General features: G+C 41.3%; 2 protein-coding genes and 1 long non-coding RNA gene across 6 annotated transcripts in view; 1 reads left to right on the top strand and 2 right to left on the bottom strand.

Annotated features, from left to right (window-relative positions):
* Positions 1–435: 435 nt before the first annotated feature.
* LOC130171451 (uncharacterized) lies at positions 436–3100 on the bottom strand. The gene is made up of 3 exons (XR_008828142.1): positions 3014–3100; positions 2069–2147; positions 436–583 (listed from the first exon to the last, which is right to left on the bottom strand). It is a non-coding gene; the product is annotated as an uncharacterized LOC130171451 (long non-coding RNA).
* Positions 3101–3125: 25 nt separating this feature from the next.
* Positions 3126–19271, top strand: ncln (nicalin). 4 transcript variants are annotated; one of them, XM_056379470.1, is made up of 15 exons: positions 3126–3423; positions 4210–4400; positions 5197–5341; positions 5561–5655; positions 7088–7168; positions 7366–7469; positions 8719–8807; positions 9216–9355; positions 9770–9948; positions 11074–11161; positions 11250–11288; positions 11986–12146; positions 12442–12495; positions 12745–12823; positions 13740–19271. In XM_056379470.1, exons 1-15 carry the CDS (start codon positions 3249–3251, stop codon positions 13800–13802), a joined length of 1683 nt encoding a protein of 560 aa, XP_056235445.1. In that variant the 5' UTR covers positions 3126–3248; the 3' UTR covers positions 13803–19271. The 4 variants fall into 4 exon arrangements, with proteins under 4 accessions (XP_056235445.1, XP_056235444.1, XP_056235443.1 ...); XM_056379469.1 differs by having other exon boundaries at positions 11983–12146; XM_056379468.1 differs by having other exon boundaries at positions 9770–9996.
* cers1 (ceramide synthase 1) overlaps positions 16080–20830 on the bottom strand; it is a 30084-nt gene continuing 25333 nt past the window's right edge. Inside the window, exon 7 of the mRNA XM_056379471.1 lies at positions 16080–20315. Within this exon, the coding sequence (XP_056235446.1) occupies positions 20273–20315 (43 nt within the window). The 3' untranslated portion in view covers positions 16080–20272. The remainder of the gene's footprint in view (positions 20316–20830) is intronic.

Raw genomic sequence — 20830 nt, 5'->3', positions numbered from 1 at the left:
GACCGCTCTGTCACCCCATCGCCTGTTCGTAGATCTATCCATCAAGCAGGGTTTAGTTGTTTTTCAAGCTTCTGCTCATTATCAAGGGTGGGTGGTGTTTTAAGGAGTGAATGACTCGGTAGACCTGCTCCATAGGTCTTAGTTAGAAAGACCACCATTGTGTGGTGACAGTGGTGTCAGTGTGGAGAGCCCAGGCCGGAGAGCACTCCCTCTTACAGTACATGTTTGGTATTCTGTGATTCTGACCGTGTCGCTGAGCGGTTTGAGCACTTCAGTGTGGCCAGTGTTTGAGCAACCTGCCAGTGTGGTGAGAAAATGACAGCATCCTCTAAGAATGGGAAGGGGCAATAAACCGAGGAGGAGGGCGGGGGGGGGGGGGGGGGGGGGGGGGGGGGCTGCTTACATAGGCATGCTACACAGAAATTGCTTACTTACTGCTAGGTAGCTAATCTCTCGTTAATCCATGGTACTTACCCACAAACACACTGACTGCACCTTTTGTGTGGTGGCACAGAGAAAGTGTTTTTCTGTGGCCGCGGGTCAGGAGCAAAGGCTGGTCTGATTCAGGACATTCCCAGGAGCACTGGAAAGAAATGAGGACACTGAACAGCTCATGCATTGTGTGTGTGTGTGTGTGTGTGTGTGTGTGTGTGTGTGTGTGTGTGTGTGTGTGTGTGGTGTGTGTGTGTGTGTGTGTGTGTGTGTGTGTGTGTGTGTGTGTGTGTGTGTGATTGCCTTTGACTGTTTTTGCATCACATAGTTGTCAGTGTGTCATACACACAGTCATGTTTAGTAAAGATGTTAATGTTTTCGGACGTCGAGTGAAAAAACGTGACACGCTTTCTTGTGAGTCACTATGTCCGAAGATCCTGTGATTACAGGATGGTATGAATTTTGAGGAATTAGATTCATGTGACACGACTGGTGCCGTGCCGCTCATGTGCAGCATCCACACAGGAACATTATTTTCCTGTTGAAACAATTATTCTTCTCTACTTGTGTCTTTATGTTGAGCAGTATGCTTCCCTCAGACCAGACAGGGAGTCATCTGAGCGGATCTCCAAATGATCTCAATAATGTGTAATCATTACAATGAGTTTCAACGTCCACGCTAAATTGGTTTTGTGCTTTGTGTGCTGCTTGCCCTCTCACCAGCCTGGGCATGGATTACTCATACAACAGGAAATAATGACGCCAAGGTCCATTAAGTGGGATGGCAGGACATCATATCAGCATTAATCTCCTACTTAGCAGAGCAGCCCCAGGAGAGAGACGGGGAGGGAGGAGAGGAGAGAGAATATGATTTTCAGCTCTTCCCAACTGGACTCAGGCTTTTAATTTTTATTAGTTTTTTTTTTTTTACTATATAAAACTTTTGTCATAAGGTGTGCTGGTGATCTCCTTACTTTTCTCCTAGCGCCACAATGAGGCCAAATTTTCCTTTTTCAAATCTCTTCATCTGGTAGTTCTAAACAAACTAATTTTAATATAGACATTAACGCTCCCAAAAAGAGAAGAAGAGCGTTTTGGATCTTTTAACAATCCTGCTACCTTTCCCTCAAAGAAACACAATTATTCCTTTTGATTCGATGAGTTAATCTACATGCCCCCAAGAGCAAGATGAGTCAGCAAAAAATATTTTACGAGATGGGAAAGAGACTATTTATATGTATAAATAGTTTCAATGTTTTTTTCATACTTAATTGACATATGCCAAGAGACAGCAGGACACTTAAGACACAGACACTGATGGAAAATAGTCTAAAGAACCTAATCTGGCACAAAATATCTCTTCTCTTGTTTGAGATTGATGTTTTTGGACATGGTCTCTGCCAAAATAAATAAAAAACATTAAATGTATTTTTGTTTTCCACTTTGCCTTCAATGCCATCATTGAGCCAAAATGCCATTGCCACAGACTGCGCTGCCATACGTAGTTCAGTAATGACAAACCGGACAACTGAATTTAAACTCTCTGTGCTCATGGCTGTAACTACCACTGGGATCATTTGCTTGTTTTTGGGGGGAATGTGAGGGTTTCAGCAACTTGTTACCATGTGTAACTTACAATTCTTGTGGACATAATCCTCCTGGGAAATGATGAGCTTGTGATTTTAAAATTTTGGCTTTGGCTCCAACGTCAGCTCCTGATGGGCAAACAGAAGGACAGAAAACAGAACAGCTGAATTGGGGCTGCAAACAACAATTATTTCCAGAAAATAGTGTAAATTTCCCCACAGCCTGATTCAATTCTTCAGATGTCTCATTTTGTCTGACCAACAGTCCAAACTCCCCACAAATAAGATAAACATGATGTAGAATAATATATTGGTTCAAGGGTCCTGCTTCTTTGTTTCTACACACACTTTTTTGGATTTATTTTAAAACATGACATTAAAAAAAAAAAAAAAACCAAAACAAAAATAGCCTGTTGTCGGTCATTGGTGTGACCTAACACGCAGGCCACAGTATTTCTAAAATTGTGGTTATGGCCCTGTATGTGCTTCACCTGAGTGCTTTTGTGTGTGAAAAAGACACTGAAATTATCCGGAGCAATTAACTTTACACGAGGAGATTTATGGTTGTAAATACTGTCAGCAGTTTTAACAAAATACCAGTTCATTATAATCCAGTCCACTTCCACAATCCTAAGAGAAAATGGACTGACTACAAACCAAATCATGGACACTTGATGACACAGAAGTAGTCTACTTCAATTTGGCACCATGATTGACTCGCCTTTTAGCCTTTTAGCCTATATGTATATATCTTTATTTATTTATTTACATAATGTTTTGTCATTTTATGAACAATAATAATAATAGTAATAATAATAATAATAGTAATAATTCAGCCTATATGAATACATGTGTGGTGTACTGCGCCATCTAGTGACCATAAAGTAATACATGTCCCTGTATTTATAGCTGTCCTGTAAGATCCCTGGAGGACCGTCGGTTATTCAGCTTAGAAATATTTGATTTTCATACTAATAGTTTAAATAAATACGTACCTTTAAATACACAATAAAATGTGCTGGTCTTTTTTCAAAAACTAGCAATAGTGTTGATTTTGTTGGTGTCCCAGTCCAGAGCAAGAGATGGTCCAGTTTATTCGCCTGATCAGAATCACGCAGCTGTAGCTCCGCTCGGTTAGCTGAACTCGGTCCCCGGCTGTCAGTTACTGAGACCAGTGACAGCCAAGTATATTGTTTCATCCCGAGCTGTGCGTTGAATACAATCGCCAAAATGTTCGAGGAGGCCAGCGAGGTGTTCGACAACATGTTTAAATCTTCGTTTCCCCTAACCTTTATCGTGTTTATCCCCGCGGTGCTGATCCTTGTGTCACCGCTCCCGGCTGAGGCGGCACATGAGTTCACGGTGTACCGCATGCAGCAGTACGACCTGCAGGGACAGCCGTACGGTGAGTCGGCTCTTTCTCCTGTTTGTCACCCGGGAGTTAATCTAAGCCTCACTACTATGACTTGGCCAGTGATTAGATCGGTCTCCAACAGCTAACTGTAGCTAGCCTCGCTAGCTAACGCTTCAAATGACAGCAGTGAACGGTAGCTACAGCTAACTAGCTCCTAATGTAGCTTAGCATCAAGGACCAAATCAGGATCATTGCTCCTTAAAATGAGGTCCGTGTGCAGAGCTAAAGTGTGTGTCCCCCATGGATGTTCATAAGATTATACATTCACGATTTCCCCACAATAAATTGTAACTGTAAGTATTAAATCACCATTAGCCTAGCAACACTGAAAAATCCAACTTACATTGGAGAGGGACATAACATAAGCTAACAAATGTGTTTACTCCGCTTCTTTTTAGGGTTGTACTCTGAAAGGTGATAGTTTACCTTTTCTTATTTGACAGTTTAAATGCTGTATAACTGTGTTAGTGAAGGTTTTTGCTTTCTAGTCTGAAGCACAGTGGGGAAAGCAGTATCTCTTCCTCTCTCCCCACTTCACACAGTGTGACAATGTAGGTCACATTTTGTCCAGTGTTTGTGATGAAAATGAATGGAAACTATTACATTTGATAAATAGATAAATAACCCCAACCTTTCTTTTATGATCTTTGTCTAGCAAGATGGTGTGATTCAATTTATATTACTATTTTTTTTTTTTTTTTTTTGCCAGTTCCTGTTGACTTTAATATCAGGAGTCCATGTTTGAGAAGTGATGATCAGTGTATGTGTTATCCTCAGGTACCAGGAATGCCATCCTGAACACCGAGGCCCGTACTGTGGAGGCAGAGGTACTAAGTCGTCGCTGTGTTATCATGCGGCTGGCAGACTTCTCCTACGACAAGTACCAGAAAGCCCTGCGCCAGTCAGCGGGAGCTGTGGTCATCACCCTGCCCAAGAACATGTCTGCTGTGCCCCAGGACATAGTACAGGTATTGACACAAACGCCATTGTCGCAAATAAAATGTTTTTTTTTTTTATCTCTTTAACCCTTGACCGTTTCCACTCTCCACTATATGTTAGGTGGTACCGCACTACAAAATGTAGCTCTTCCTCTCTACCATCAAGAAAAAGTAAGACACACTATTGAGGGGTACCTGTGACACGTGAATAAGAAAACGCCACAAAGAATGCTGGTGATTCAACATTTAAGTGGATGTGATCTACAGATATAGAAACATGAGAAGAAATATTACAGCCATCCACATTTTTGTGTGTCAGTCTTTATGCATGGTTCCTTTTTTGCTCTCAGCATCTGACAATGTGTACAAGTCACGAGTAGCATCCCCAGTTTGATGAGCAGTGCCCTGAACCACAGTCACAGTCAGCCGTGAGCTTATCTGCTTTGAGATGATTTGTATGGGATACGTGTCTCGTTCAAAGGCACATCCACAGTGGTGACACCAAAAAGATGAGTGGTGACTCAGGTCACAATTGGTAACCCATAGTCCTATCTCAGTGAACCACATTGCACAAGTTGTGACTAATTAGACTTCCCACTCTGAGTGGGATTAGTAATCCTTCTGGAAAGCAGCAGTAGTAGGCATTTGATGAGTTACTCATTTGGTTACACAAGTTAAAACCATGTTTGGCGCATTTCAAATTCCACCCAAAACATGTGTGCAACACTGAACTCCAATTTTAATCTTTCTGTTTCTAGATCAAACAAATGGAGCTGTGTGACTTATGTTGTTAAACCTGATGTTCCCCTCTGTTCACCCTGTGTAGCAGTTCATGGAGCTGGAACCGGAGATGTTGGCCACCGAGACCATCGTCCCTGTGTACTTTGCCATGGAGGATGATGAGCTGCTGTCCATCTACACCCAAACCCTGACCTCCTCCTCCTCGCAGGGCTCCTTGTCAGCAGCTGAAGGTAGCGACTAATCCCGCTAGACTGCACCTGCTGGTGTGATCCATTTGTATGCGTTTTAAACACAAAACCAAGTGCTTGTTGGTATTAAAAGTCTTCCGATGATAGAGTGGATAGGACGTGTGGGATCGGCACTCTGCTTGACATGAAAATACACCGTTAGTCCATTCGATCAACATTTAAGATAAGTGTCATTTTACTTTTGTTTGTTTTTTCCTGCAGTGCTGCTGCACACGGCCACAGCCAACGGCTTCCAGATGGTCACCAGTGGAGCGCAGAGCAAAGCCATCAGTGACTGGGCCATCACCAGTTTAGAGGTGAGAGACTCGAGTGTAAGATTAGGAAGGCTTTCCAAGTTGGTGGTTGATTCAAAATACTGATTCCAATACTGTAAATGAAAAAACTTTAAATATTTATCTTATGTATATGGGTATTTAAAGTTTGTTTTCCTGTGGGTGCTTGATCCAGTTCCTCCCATAGTCAACGGGCTCGGATAAACTGAAACAACTGAATGAGACTGTGTATCATGATCTCATAATCATTTGCAAAGTTTTGAAAAGTTGCTCTTTGTTCGCAGTTTCGAACGGCTTCAGTGTTTAATTACATTTCTGTATTTAATTAGATAAAAGATCAGGTTTTTTAGTAGAATTTGCTTGTTGCATTTTCTCTGAGACACTGATAAAAAAAGCAAGTGTTACCTATCATTCGTGTCTGTAGCCTAAACTGTGTAGCGTGCAGTCTCTACGAGCCCCAGTTTGTGCCTCTCATGAATCGCCATTACATTCGAGTCACGGAGCTCAGCATCTGATTTCTGGCAGTCATTGAAAACCCCCAGAAGGTCAGTTCACAGGATTTAACGCTGTTCTGAAGGTGTTGTCTTAATCCTTAAAGACCCATTTTTCATGTCGGATGTTTTAGAGAGGGGCTAAAAGGCTCTGTGACTCGACTGTAATGGTAAAATATTCAAGCACAAACCTCCACTCGTTGTCAAGGCAAGTAATGTAAATTTGCCAATTCTGTGGTTTAAAGCTCCTGCAATGTACAACTAATACTTGACATTTTGGGTTGGCTTTGCTTAAGAAAATGGTTTCACAAATGAGTCATGTGTCCAAAATTAGGAAGTATCTACTTGTGAGGTGGAGCAAGAGAGAGTAGAGAAAGTGGAGGTTTGAAATCTCGATGAATTTGATCAGAAAGGCCTACAACTACACCAGTTTTATTTAGTGTTTATTCAGTGTTTGTGTTGTTACACAGTGAAGAATTAAATCAACTGCAGTGTAACATTTTTCAGATTAAATTGAGACTATATTTGCAGTTTTTATTTATATGTGCAAACATTTACACACGTTCTGTAGCCTGGTGGCTCATAATGCTTCGTGAAGGGATTTGAGTGGCATTGCTCACAGTTTTCACATGGATTTAAATCGGTCAGTTTGAGTGAGAAAATAAAGCAGCAGAGAAGTGTCAGTTCAGGACTTTCTAATCTGAGCTTTGTGTTGAAACCAGAAGGAGAAAGTGGTTTAGTCATACTGCAGAGGATTAGGAGACAGACTGAGGTTTTTCTCGGAGGTCTGTGGTCAGGAGGTCGACTGTGACTGTAACCCACTTCAGCTCTGCACAGTCATGCTGCCAGACAGTTTAATACACGCAGCGGTGTTGGTGTAGCTGAATCCAAAACTACAGATTTTCTCTTTCTGTTCTGTTTTTATTTCTGCCCAGTCTAATGGCTCTGTTGTTGTTGTTCACCAGGGTCGTCTGGCTGGAGTTGGAGGAGAGGACCTGCCCACTATTGTTGTGGTGGCTCACTACGACTCCTTTGGTGTTGCTCCAGTATGTTCACTGCTCCTTCTTTCCTACAAATCCTCAGTGACATCTTCAAATTATTCAGGAAATTTAGCAGCAGAAATACATTTGTAGGACTTTGGATAACTTCTACATAACATCTCAGGAAGTAACATTTACACACAGCTGTCATTAACAAGAGAGCAGACCAGGAAAGTAATCTGACTGTATGTTGTTGTGTCCAGTGGCTGTCGTATGGAGCCGATTCGAACGGTAGCGGAGTGTCCATGTTACTAGAGCTGGCTCGTCTCTTCTCGAAACTCTACACCTACAAGAGAACTCACGCCGGGTGAGTAATGACGCCAACACTCGCATTCAGATTGGTTTTTGGATCATTTTGTGTCTCATGAATCTCAAACAGCAGTTTTTATTGTGTTGTAGCTGCATCAAAAGCACCATATTGTACATTTTTTTACTCATTCATGTTAACACAGACACCTCAGCGAAGCTCTTTTCAGTTTACTCATTGCATACATGATGAAACAGTAGAAGCAGTATTGATTGCTGACCCCAGCGGTTCATCTTAGCTTAAGTCTATTTGTTATGTCTATCACATTTGTTATAGTAAGTGTCCCGCTCTTAATGCTTTTTTGAGAACTATGTTGAACATTATCTGTGCACTTTGCTGGCTAGAATGATCACATCCGACTGTGTTAAACACTGGAAGCGGTCAGTAATGAGGTACAGGCTCATTCTTATGTCTAAATGTACTTCACCGTAGTTGAGTGGGAGGAAACACTTCGTTCAGAGACGGAAAGCGGTTGCTAAAAAAGTAATGGATTTTACTGTAACTGCACTGAATCAGATAAAGTTTGTATGGGATCAAAGTCAGCACTACTCACTTGACATGTCCATCATTTCAAAGTATGCCTGGTCATTTATTTTCCAGGAACACAGAGACAATCCCTATGCCTGTTTATCCTAAGCCGTTTTCTCGTTTGAACTCCAGACAGTGTCCAGAGAATTATGTCCCGACATTGTCCAGAGTTGCCCTCTTTAAACGTGTAGCACACAACAGGAGATTGTCCTTGTCAGACCCGTTGTCACCCGCTGAAAATACTCGGTCCTCTTTCAATATTCGTTTTGTTTTTTTTTTTTGGTTTGTTTTTGGTTTAGGCGATGGGTGGGGCCTGGGTAGAGCATGCAGGAGTGTTTCACAATGTTTACATCATAAACAACAGAGTGTCTTCACTCTCAGATGTTTGTATTCTTCTGGTTTCACACCGGCCACATAATAGAAATGTCATCAACACCTCACTGTGAGTTCTCCTGACAATTACTGGCTCTATTCACACATCAGCCCATTTAGACATTACACAGACTTTGTGTTAGGGCGCTGGCAGGGTAAAGTCTGTTTAATGTCTGGTTCCAACTCATTCAGACGCTTGTGTTCTGACACACAGCCTCTTCAGGAGTTCAGGGTTGCAGTGCATGTCTGAAAGCAGCAGCTCTACTATCACATATTCTCCTCTACCGGCTTCTCTCAGGGGATTTCCCTTGCAGCGTTGCCTCATTTGAGCATCCTGTTGTGTTTTCAGATACAACTTGCTGTTTTTTGTGTCTGGTGGAGGGAAGTTTAACTACCAGGGCACCAAACGTTGGCTGGAGGAGAATCTGGACCATACAGGTACCGTTCAGTATTCATACACAGAACCTGCAGAAGAGTATATACATATTCATGAAGCAGGATTTTGTTCAATATTCAATTTTGGATCCACGATTCAGTTTTAATGAAATACTCATAGTCTGAATTGGTATGGTCTTAAAAAATCAAAAAAATAAATAAATGGATACATTAAAATTAGACAGTTCCTCACAATATAGTAGACCAAAGAGTTGCATGTTAAAGCTTCTTGTTGAAGCAGATCAGAACAAAATGACAACATGGCTATAGTGTACTGGGCTGTTTGTGCCAGTCCTAGTTTTTTATTATATGCTTGTCTTTAAATGTGTTATGTGCCCTTTCTTTTCTTTCCCTATATCTTTTCCCTATAACTTACTCCTCTGTTATACGTCCCCCTGTCTTTGGTAATAGACTCCAGTTTGCTACAGGACAACGTAGCCTTTGTGTTGTGTCTGGACACTCTCGGGAATGGAGACTCTCTGCACCTCCATGTGTCCAAACCACCTAAAGAGGGAACTCCTCAATACTCTCTGCTTAAGGAGCTGGAGATGGTAAGTATTGTGAGGCCTGATACACTTGAGTCTGATTTCCCACTTTCCTGTCAGTGAGTCACTTGTATAATTAGACTTTGATCTCTCACTAGAACCTAAAACAGCAACAAAAATTCCCTCTTATATGGTGGCATATAAGACAATCCTACATAGAAATGTAAATGCCCATGCAAACTCAGAATATGCCCTTTTAAAGTTGCAGATATTACTGTTACACAACAGCAGTTTTACTTCTTTCTTAAGTCACATCATGTGAGTTGTGAACCAGAGCACATGTGCTGCTCAGCTTTTGCCCGGTACGACCTCTTTGAATCATTATCAAAGTTTCGGGCAAATCATCACACCTGCAGGATAAACTGAGCGTATACTGTTTAACAGCCACTATGTTTTTCTGTCCCTCTTACTTCCCCCCAGGTGGTGAGTAGTCAGTACCCGGAGGTCAAATTCTCCATGGTCCACAAGAAAATCAACCTGGCCGAAGACATGCTGGCCTGGGAGCACGAGCGCTTCGGGATCCGCCGGCTGCCGGCCTTCACTCTGTCCCATCTGCCCTCGCACCGCCTGGCTCAGCGCTCCAGCATCATGGACGTGCGGTCAGTGTCCCCCTCCTCTCGCCACGGAGCGGGAGAGCCCCCTGCTGGGTGGGTTCATTACTGCAAGTCTCTGAATCACCAAAAGAAAAGAGTTTCCATTCTAGCTGCTTTCATTCATAATTTCCATCATCAATGACAGTTTTTATGTCACTTTTTGTCAGCGCTGCAGTGTTGGGGGTTTTGTTTGGCGTATGAGGTTTACATTTGAAGCCTCTTCAGTATGGTAGTAAAACGTTTGTCCTCTCTTTTCTACTCTCCATTCTTTAATCCTCCTCTGCTTCTGTACTGTGTCTGTTAGTAAACCACTCATCTGTTCTGTGTGAGTATTCTACACTTGATCTGTGAGCAGTGTTTCCCATACATCGGTTTATTTGTGGCGGCCCGACACAATATCAACATTGACCGCCACATTGATTTTCTTTTTTTTCCTCCATTATTTCAAATGAGTAAAATCTGAAATCTGATGTTGCTGTAGAGCTGTGCGCAGCGATTTCTCTCTCTCTCTCTCTCTCTCTCTCTCTCTCTCCCTCTCCCTCTCTCTCTGTCTCTCTCTCTCTCTCTCTCTCTCTCTCTCTCTCTCTCTCTCTCTCTCACACACACACATAAACACTTAACTGTGACGCTGAATGTTTGCTGCCTCAAACCTCAAAGGCACATGAATATTGAAAAAATATTTACAGACTCAAAAGGGCTCTACCTGAGAAAGTGGAAAGACAGTCTGGACCAGAGGTTTTAGCAAAACAGAGTACATAAAAACTTAAGAAAACTAAGGTGGGAAAGCTCGAGAGTTCGACCAGTGTGAGGTTAGAATTAGAATTAGAAAGCCTTTATTGTCATCGTAAGCTCTGCACGCAACCAAATTAGGAGCGGTGCTTCTCAATTGGTGCAAAGGAAAAGCAACATCAAAGACACATTTGGCAAAGAGCTCCTGCACTCGTGCGCGCCACCATCTTGACAGCAAACACAGAGATAGATTTAATTATTAATTTAAGAAAGTCCCCCTCAGGCCTGTGTGACTTTGGATGCTCTTGTGATGCGTCTCTCTTCAGGGTTTCTGGTTTCTCCTCTGATGATGAGTTTTTCTGTTTCTCTAACTGTCTGGAAACTTGTGTTTGTGTCTTACAGGCCTCACGTTGATGTAAAGAAACTCGGTAGGAACACCAAGGTGGTAGCAGAAGCACTGGCCAGGGTCATCTACAACCTCACAGAGAAGGTATAAACGGATGGAGAAAATCTATCAACACTACATGCAGTGCCAGTTTTTCCTGCCTGTGATGTGTGATGTTTTTGTTCCTGTACAGGGGGCCCCTGGAGACCTGCAGATCTTCACAGAACAAATGGTAAGTCACTAAACTTACATGCACGTGCTATGAGTCTGAGTGATGCAGTGATGGAGGTTTAATCACTGGCAGTTGTGATTCTAAAGTTTTAGCAGTGTGGCTTTGCTGTAGCAGAATGACGACGACCAGAGATTAATCCATGTCAGCTGATTCATCTGAATGCATCACAGCTGAACTGAAAACAAAGTTCACTAGACCTGTGTCATATGTGCGTGTCCTGTATATTAGCAGAAAAAGATGCCATCGTATTATGCTCCTTACTTCTTCTTCCCCGTGGGTCGGTGCCAACGGTTGACACTTTGTTGGCGCCTATTCGCTCAACCGCTGGAATCGGTGAAAATATTCTGTGCCAAGGTTTTGTGCAATCAATGCTCAGTCTTCCATCATCTTTCATGTAATCACCATATTTTTTTGCCAATCACAAACTCATCCTAGTATCACTGAAACAACAAGGACATAATTTGCGTTGCCATTCAAAATATTTATAATTTGGTTAGTTGTGAAATCTGAGCACAAATGGACCAGGTTATGCCAAAAAAAATAAATGGGTATTGCTCAATCTAATAATTATTTCCAATTTATTTCACTGTATGTAACGCTTTCCATCACAGGCTGATGGTGAATCTGTGCAGCTGTACAAGTGGCTGTGTTCATTCTGTACGCTGTTGTTGTAATATGGTTGGCGTCACATCAGCAGGTCCAGGAGGAGCAGTTATCAGCGGTGGTGGACTGGCTCACAGCGCAGCCGCGAGCCGCCCAGCTGGTGGACAAAGACAGCAGCGTGGTATCCACTCTGGAGTATCACCTCGGACGCTACCTCAAGGATGTAAAGAGACACTACGTCAAAGCTGACAAAAGGTAAACACAAGGGTGGAGGCGAACAGAAAACGCTGCCACACATTTTGCTACTGTGAGCCCATCTTCCCGTCTGATATAGCATAGTCTTGAAAAGAAAAGAAGAAAAAAAAGACTAATTACATGAGTTTTAAATTTGACTGTAACATCAGCCTGTTGACACTGGTTGAAATATGTTGTCACAAAACTGCAACTAGTAATAAGTCTTTCCAGTATATTCCCAGAAATGACAGATCTAATAAAACTTGTAGATTGTGATCTGGTTTCTTGACAGTTTTTTACCGTTTCTCCTCCTCAGGGATCCAGAGTTTGTATTCTACGACCAGCTCAAGCAGACTATGAACGCTTACAGGTACGCTTTAATGAGCTCCTCTTCCTTCCTCTGAGAGGCTTTAGTGTAGCTCATGCTGATTTACAATAGCTTTGTGAAAGCTCTCCAGCTCACGGCTATCTGTAAAGTCATGAGGCCGTCTCCTCTGGTTTCAATTAATCCTCAGTTTTCTAAATTTCAGAGTAAAAACAGCCATCACATATTGAGAAAGATCATCTTTGACTTTCGTTTCTCTTTTGATAATCACTCCGGCGATTTTCTCTCCCTCAGAGTGAAGCCTGCTATTTTTGACCTGCTACTGGCTGTGTGCATCGCAGCCTACTTAGGGATGATGTATCTGGCTATCCAGGTAAGTCACTGTATTCATGCAGCAGTTGCTAGCTCCTTTCAGACACGCACCATGTTAGTGCACCACATAAATGCACAAATGCGTTTTCCAGTTCTACATGCCTGCTCGATTTGAAGTGCTCAAGTCTCTTTTATGTAAAAGTCATGATGGCAGATTAAATGAATGAATGCTGTCAGATTAAAGTAACGACAGAAAGGTCGAACGCACGTCTTGTTCCACCACTGTCATAAATTCATAATTTGATTATCACCTCCTGTGCACAAAGAAAATAAATTCACTTTAATAAAAGACGAAGTACTGAGAATGAGCTGCTTTGATGTTGCAGTGGGGATTCTTCTCATGTCAGATTGGTCTATAGAAGTCTGTAAAGCACATTAGAAAAAAAAAAGAAAAGGTTAAAGCCACAATAACCAGAATTCTCCTCCCTTAAACTTTAATTCATACAGTCGGTTAAAAGAACATCCTGCACAATGATTTACATGCAGCACGTGGGCACATGCGTATTAAATGAAGAGTAGGGACTTAATTTGCAGTCATTCTGGGAACCGTTGGACATTATTTATTGCAATTTATATTATTAATAAACTTAATGAGGAAGTTAAAAAGGGGTTTTGCAAGAGGTCAGAGGAAGTGAGCGTCCCTTCCGCTCACAGTGATCATTAATTGAGTCTTCAGTGTCTAAATATGTTTTAAAATCTATCCTTGATGTAGCCTGTTACTTTACAACTCCCTCTCACAAATGGCACACATCATGTCGGCATCGTGGTCTCTAACTGTCCTGTCAACATTATGTTTGAGCCCAAAACATTATTATGTGGCCGGTATTAGAGAAGAGCTTGTAAATGTGCAGATGTTTTGTTTTCTTGTTTGGAAATATGAAATGAACACGGTCTCTGGTCTTGTGGTCTCTCTACAGAACTTCGGGGTCCTCTACAGTGTTGTCCGTAGAATCACCCAACCCAAGGCGAAGGTCCACTAAACCAACCACCAACACCTTCTCTTTTCCGGACTCTGCTGTTGTCATGATGGTTTTCAAACCAGCAGAATCGCTTCCATTTTTCCTTCATCCTGATCCACAAACTATGATGTCAGATCCTGTCCTGCTGCCAACTTAATCCATTTGGTCTCAGCGACCAGAATAATCAGGAATCATTCTTCTCTCCACAGATGTCTTTGTCTTTCATTTCTGATAATCCCTCGGATTGGAAATACTTCATTATTTGACTCTGGTGATTGATTTTAAACCATTTGTCCACACCTCAGAGGTCTAGACGAGATTAAGTGAGTTTGTGATGTTGCTGTGCCACTGATCGCTTCATTCCTCTCCTCAGTATACTGTACAAGTGATCATTCAGCCAAACTGACGTCACATGTTTTCTCGGGCAGCTAGAGGGAGAAACTGACCAGACAGAGTTTAGCCCAGAATTTATTTTGTTGAGAGATGTGTTCGCCAACCGTGTTGTAAAAAAGGACAGGTTCGCATTTTGTCAAGTCTGTCTTAATACAATACTCACGCTCCCTAAAGTTCAGCTGAAGATGAAATGAAGCTTCAGCAGAGTTATAAAGTATAAGTCGCAGTTCCCTCCTTGTGCTCATCAAAGAAACACTGTCCATGAAAACACAGAGAGAATGCCACATTAAAAAGACTGTAATATCAGAAGATTTCCACTTGGCTGACTCAAACTGCTGAAGCCTCACCAACTTCAGAAAGGACAGTGGCCTTTTGTCTTTTGGACCTTTAGGGCTGCAACTTACAATTATTTTAATTACTAAATCATTTGTCGATTAACTTTACAACTAAAACATGTCAACTAGTACACGAACGCCCATTGCAGGTTGTGCGAGCCAAAAGTGACATCCTCACATATCCTTTTCTGTCAACGGTCCGATGTTCAATTTACAACAGTATAATTGTAGAAAAATCCTCAAAAAGCTGGAATCAGCAAATATTTGTCCCTATGACTTCAATGATTAATTGGCGTTTAATTTTCTGTTGATTAAGTGTAGTCATGCAAGGAAGGGAGCACCTCATATTCCAGTATGGACATGAGGAATGAGCGCAGCGGCCAATAACTGTGTGTAGATATGAGGATGTGAGTGTTGTGTTGAGGCAGACTTGAAAAATTCTGAACTCGTCCTTTAAATGCTGAAAGAAAATGACTCCTCAAACACAAATACAGTTTACGGAAATGACAAGTTGTCTAAATACAATGTGAAGTAGTGTGTGTATAATCCTGATGTCAGTGAATTTATTAGAAGAAACATTGAGCTGAATGGGACAAAAATCCTTGCCAAATAATTAGCGTATGTATGAAATTCCCCCTTTCTCCACATTTAATATATATAGTTCTATTAATCTAAGCAGATTCCACCTTGAAATGTTTCCTCCTTGCTCTTTGAGTCACCTTTTTAAAGGTTTGTTTCTCTGTCGCTGTGTGACTTGATGTCTTATTTTCATCGCTCAAGTCTTTTTAAATCCTGATTTGATTAAACAAAAAAGTAATGTCCGTGAAGTGCTTTCATCTGAAAGCTCATGTTACAAAAGGTCACATGCAAAAAACATGTTTTCTTGTCTAATCGGAGCATGTACGTGTCTAGTGTGTAAGAGTACAACGCCAACACATCCTGGCAAGATAAAACTCCCCCTTTACTCCTTTTTTATCAGTAGAAAACATGTTGTGCTGTGCGTGGACTTTTGCTGACTGCGGCAAAACTGTGACCTAATCAGAAATTCTTAAAGCCGTGTTAAGATTTTGGTCAAGCCAGCACTGCAGCATTGGATGTCTTAAAATGGGCAGCAACACAAAGGGTGTTGGATTAAATGGGAAAAATGTCTTAGACACATCCAGAATATTAGTTCAGTGAGAATTTGCTGTGAAAATTACCGTAGTGTTTCCTTGACCTTTCTGTCTTAGTTTTGCCTTGTTGTGGGTGAATGGTGTTTTTTTTTTTTTGTCCCCCCCCCACCCCACAGTTTTGTATTTTCCAAATGTTGCTGCATGACCAGTAGCCTCCCCATCACCATGGTAACATCGACAGGACATTTTATTTACCAACACGAGGGAAATACTGTGTGGTACATATGAATTTTTAATTTATTGAAGCAGTTTTTGTTTGTGCACTGAGATGAACTCTCCTCTGGTCTGAACTCTGTTTCGCCTCATCCACAACACTTGATCTTTGCAATGAAAATGATATCAGTTGTGATTAAAAAAATTAAAATAAATAAATGAAAAGAAAATACAAGGAACACGTGTCTTGTTTACTGACATGTTTTATTTTATGGGGAAAATAATGAAACGATAACATTGGCTGAATGGTATTAAAATTGTATTACAAAAGAGCAAGTCTTTATCAAGTGGTCTGAATTTAGAAAGTGATCAAATTTTAAAAGAGCTTGGAAAAAAAAAAATGGGGCAATTTGTACAGCTTACAGTTTATATCAGTGGTCCAAAAAATATGTATCATTAAAATACACTTTTAATGAAAGATTTGGTTAATGATTCTTCCCAGAAAGTCATAAAAATTCCCAAATTCTCCTTTCCCTTTTCTAAATTTGATCTACTAATGAACAATAAAAATAATACTAATAAATTACAGTGCAATTTATAAGAAATACCTGCAGGGCTTTTCCGCCCGTCAGTCTCTGCTAGCTCTCCTCTTCACTCATCACCAGCTCCCACAAACACTTGCTTCTTAATTTGGGTGGACATTTTGGCACAATCGACACTGATGGGAGATATTTTGTGTCATAATGGTGTGGAGCCTGCGAGTCGGTTCAGACAGACAACTTCGTCATATTTAGTACAAAACATCCAACACAGCCTTTTCAATAAAGTTGCTGCTTAGTTTTATCGTCACTCCCTGATCTTTTCTGTGCTGATTTTAGTGTATGCAAATGGGGAGTGACAAGGTCAGAGCCTGGACACCAACTACATCATACTCTACTCACTGCTACACGAATCTACTACAGCTTTTGCATTAAGGTGTTCCTATCAGTTACACTAGTTTACTGATTCGTCATTTTTTACAGTCACTCCCTGATTTTCTCAGCGCTGAGCTTAGTGTATGCTAACAGGGAGTGACGAGGTCAGAACCAGGACACCAAATGTATGATATTCTACACGCTGCGACCTTTGCAGTCAGGTGGTCCAGTGATCGCTGCTGTTTTACTACTCGGTTTGCAAACATATCGCCACTCCCTGATTCTCTGTGCTGAGCTTAGTGTATGCAAATGGAGAGTGACATCAAATATCAACTCTGAAGAATACATTCCCAGAATAAATCTTCCCCAGGTGAGTTGTCTGACTGAGTGAGCTTCACAGGCAACATCTTTCCAACAACTTAAACCAAAGACAACCTGAACTGTCAAACTGCCAATGTCAAACATTTTAATAAGAATTAGCCAAATCCAGTCAGAAAGAAAAATAAACTGACAATCTAAATCTTCCTTCAATTTCCAGATAGTTTTGTCAGTTCTGGATAAAAGTTAGGGGTGAGCAATATGGATAAATTCCCCTTCACAATACATGTAACTTCATGTAATATTTATACACAGGGTAATATGACAAATTTCAGTTGGATCACCTGTAGACAGGTGTGTAGGAAATACTTTCATGTGAAAGAAAAGGTTGAATTCATACACACTGAGGTTATTAGAGATACATTTTAGTCATGGACATTGTGGGGCATCCATCAGGACACATATCTCAAATAAACTCAGTGCTGACAGTGTGTGGGAATTCAAAGTTTTCTCTTGCATCGAAAATCGAATGAGAAATGCTCAAATTTGCAAAGATACAAAAACAAATATGGTAATATGTTATAGCAGAAACTTATTGTAGGCTTTACATTATCATACTGCCCACCCCTAGTAGTAGTTACTCACACATCACGTTTATAGTACGACACAGTGGGAGAGAGGTGGAGAAATTGTAGGTGCACCTTTTGCACATAGTACCATACCAGATTTTTGGGATGAGTTGCACCTAATCCAGATCACAGTTCTTTGTGGGGTTACTGCAAACTTCACTCACCTGTCACCTGTCATCATATAACAAAAGATATCAGCAAACTATGGATGCTCTAGTCTCACAGTTGAGCAGGCAGGACCTCAGAGGTCACAGAACACCATGCTAGTAAAGTCAGTCAGCCACGGGACTCTGAACATCTGATATATTACACACAGCAACATGTCTGATAAAGCATGTTACTTACAGTACAGATGTGTAAAGACTACAGTAAAACGGGCGTGAGCCAGCATTCAGATTAAAAGGAAGAGATCTGATACTAAATCTAAATGTTCGTAATGTAGATGAACAAACAGCTCTCCCTGGTCCCTGGAAATATCTGATCTGAACAGACTATCAGCGATTCATACACAGCAGAAAAACAACAACTGGAATACAAGCAGTGCTCTCAGAGGAAAAAAAACCAAAAAAAAACAGCAGCAATTCCAAAACAAATCAACAATTATAAATTGAACTACAGCAATAATAATAATGATAGCTGAATGTAAAATAAAAAGTTAGTTTCAACGCCCCAAGTTGCTGATGTGGGGATCATGGAAGACAAAAATAAACTAAAACAGAACGGACGCTTCTCCTACGGACAGACGTCATCTGCGGCCTGCTCCAGCAGTACAAGCATGCTGTTCATCAAAACAAGCTTGAATTTGATCGAGAAGGTAGGAAGAAATAGAAATATCCCTTATTTTCTACAGGTGCAGCAGCTGTTTTCCACTAAACACACGTATAGTAAAGCAGTGGGATACAGGTAAAGCAGTCAAATGAAATAGTTCCCTTTCAGTGTAGTTTTAACATCTTCCCATATGTGGGTTTTCTTAGGACAAAATAGACTTCGGTATCATTCCTTCTCCGCATTTAAATGCCACAAGAAGGTTTTGTCACCCACTGGTTTGTATGTATTTGTCTGCCAACACTATGTGTGTTCAGTGGTCACTGCTGCTTCAAAAAATATCACTTTTAGGATGAATTTTAGACATTTATAAAGACATTATGATTACATAGTTAGTTTTTTTCTTCATTGTTTGTTTGTAAGACAATTTCATAGCATATTTCCAAAATCATTCCGATGTCATGCATTCCTGAATACCATAATGTGTGCATACATATTGTTTTTTTTTTTTTAAATCATACTGATTTTTATCTTTACACAAATTCTGGGCTACTGTTCTGATTTCCTGTGAACCTGATAGCCGCCACCACCCATGAACTGGTTATAAAGGTAATTCAGATCCATATCGGTTTTAACAAATTAAATCATGAGGATGACACTTAAACCCAGTCAATCAATTCTAGCTATTTGCTGTCATTAAACCAGCAATCAGCTTGTATGCCTTCATGTCAGTGCAGCAACAGATGCTTTGCAACACACACTGGGGAAGGGCCAATAAAAGAAAAAAGAAAAAAGAAAAAAGAAAAGAAAACTTTTTCCGTACAGGAATGCCAAGTGAATATTGAAATGTCTGTTGATCATCAGTAAAAGAGAAACTGAGAGGTGAAATGTTGTGAGTTTAAAAGACTCGGCTACATCCATACTCTCCCCATCCTGTAACACCTAACACACACACACAAACACAAACACACACACACACACACACACACACACGCACACACATCAATGTGGCTGTTCAATTCAAACTAATGGACGCAGGGGGGCCACAGCTATGCGGTCGCCACCACTGACTTGTGCAATGATATGAAAATCAATACATGTGGTGAAACAGCACCAGACAATGCTAGACAAGCTCTCCGGCATCACTGCAGCCCGAAGAGCAGTACTCGGAACAATGTAATGTTTCCCTCTGATTCGATTTTTTATTTTTTTATTTTTTTATCCTCTTCTCCTCATGTCTTGAATCAGAGAAAATGGACGGAGTTTGAAAAGGGGTGAGGAGGAAAGGAATTGATTATATTTGACTGATGGCAAACGCAGCTCACCCCTACTGAATCAGCATATTGTCTGTTACTGCAGGTTACTGCAGGTCTAAATGTCTACAGACCCACAGGTCTAAACCTTGTTCTTGTCTGGGTGTTGTGCTGCTGTTAAGGGTGATAGTGATGAATATGACACCCTGCACTACTGTACGTGACAATCACAGTCCAAGTCTCACTCAAACTGGTTTGTTTCTACTGAATCTATCGAATGTAAAGTTATCAACAATAAGACAAAGGTCACCTGAAATAACATTCACAGTGCTCTAATAAAAACAAGACCGAAAACAAAATGACAGCGATGAAATGAAATGGTCTAAAACAAATAAAAGGAATAAAAACTCATTGCGCCCTAACTTTGTATTTTCTTTCCTTTTCTTTTTGTGACACTCTTCCCTTCAGAGCCACGTTTTGAGCGCGAGCCATCCCAGGAAGGCGTCTTGTCTTGCTTGTACTTGTAGCCTAGTGCCTGGTGGTGGCGACGGAGAGCCCGTTATAGATGTTTCTCCTTGGTGACCCCGTTTTGCACGTGCTTCCTGCAGAGAGACAGAGAAAGAGAGAGAGAGAGAGAGAGAGAGAGACAACGGAGAGTGAAGCTAAGGATTCTTGGGAACTGAGGAGAGAAGGAATAAGCTTGTCTGGTGAGGTGATCAGCAGATGTGAGGCATTAGCAGGCAGAGGGGATATCAGCAGTGTTCAAGGCCAGGCAGATAAGGAGCGCCACATAATCACATCTCCATATGGTCTCAGGTTCTTTGATCCCATCTGTCTATGAGCGCTGCGTGTTGCACAAGCTCAGTGGGCGATCTGCTCTTTCCGCATCTATACCTGCCTTGAGGAGGGGAGGGAGAGCCAAAAGGGATGAACTCTTAACCCGCTCGAGTTATCACATCTTTGGACTGTACCACAATAGGACAAGTTTTTTTTTTTTTTCTGTGACTATTCTGACAGTAAGAGGAGAGACTGGGGTATAAAGTCGTCAGCAGTTTCAGGGTCTTCAGAGCTGGTCAAAGGCTACTATGATAATGATCAGAAGATGATAGGGGGTACA

The sequence above is a fragment of the Seriola aureovittata genome, chromosome 6 (genome assembly GCF_021018895.1).
Source record: "Seriola aureovittata isolate HTS-2021-v1 ecotype China chromosome 6, ASM2101889v1, whole genome shotgun sequence".
Taxonomy (NCBI): Eukaryota; Metazoa; Chordata; class Actinopteri; order Carangiformes; family Carangidae; genus Seriola; species Seriola aureovittata.
Note: the sequence above shows the minus strand (reverse complement) of the source record. Positions and strands in the feature narration are given on the sequence as shown.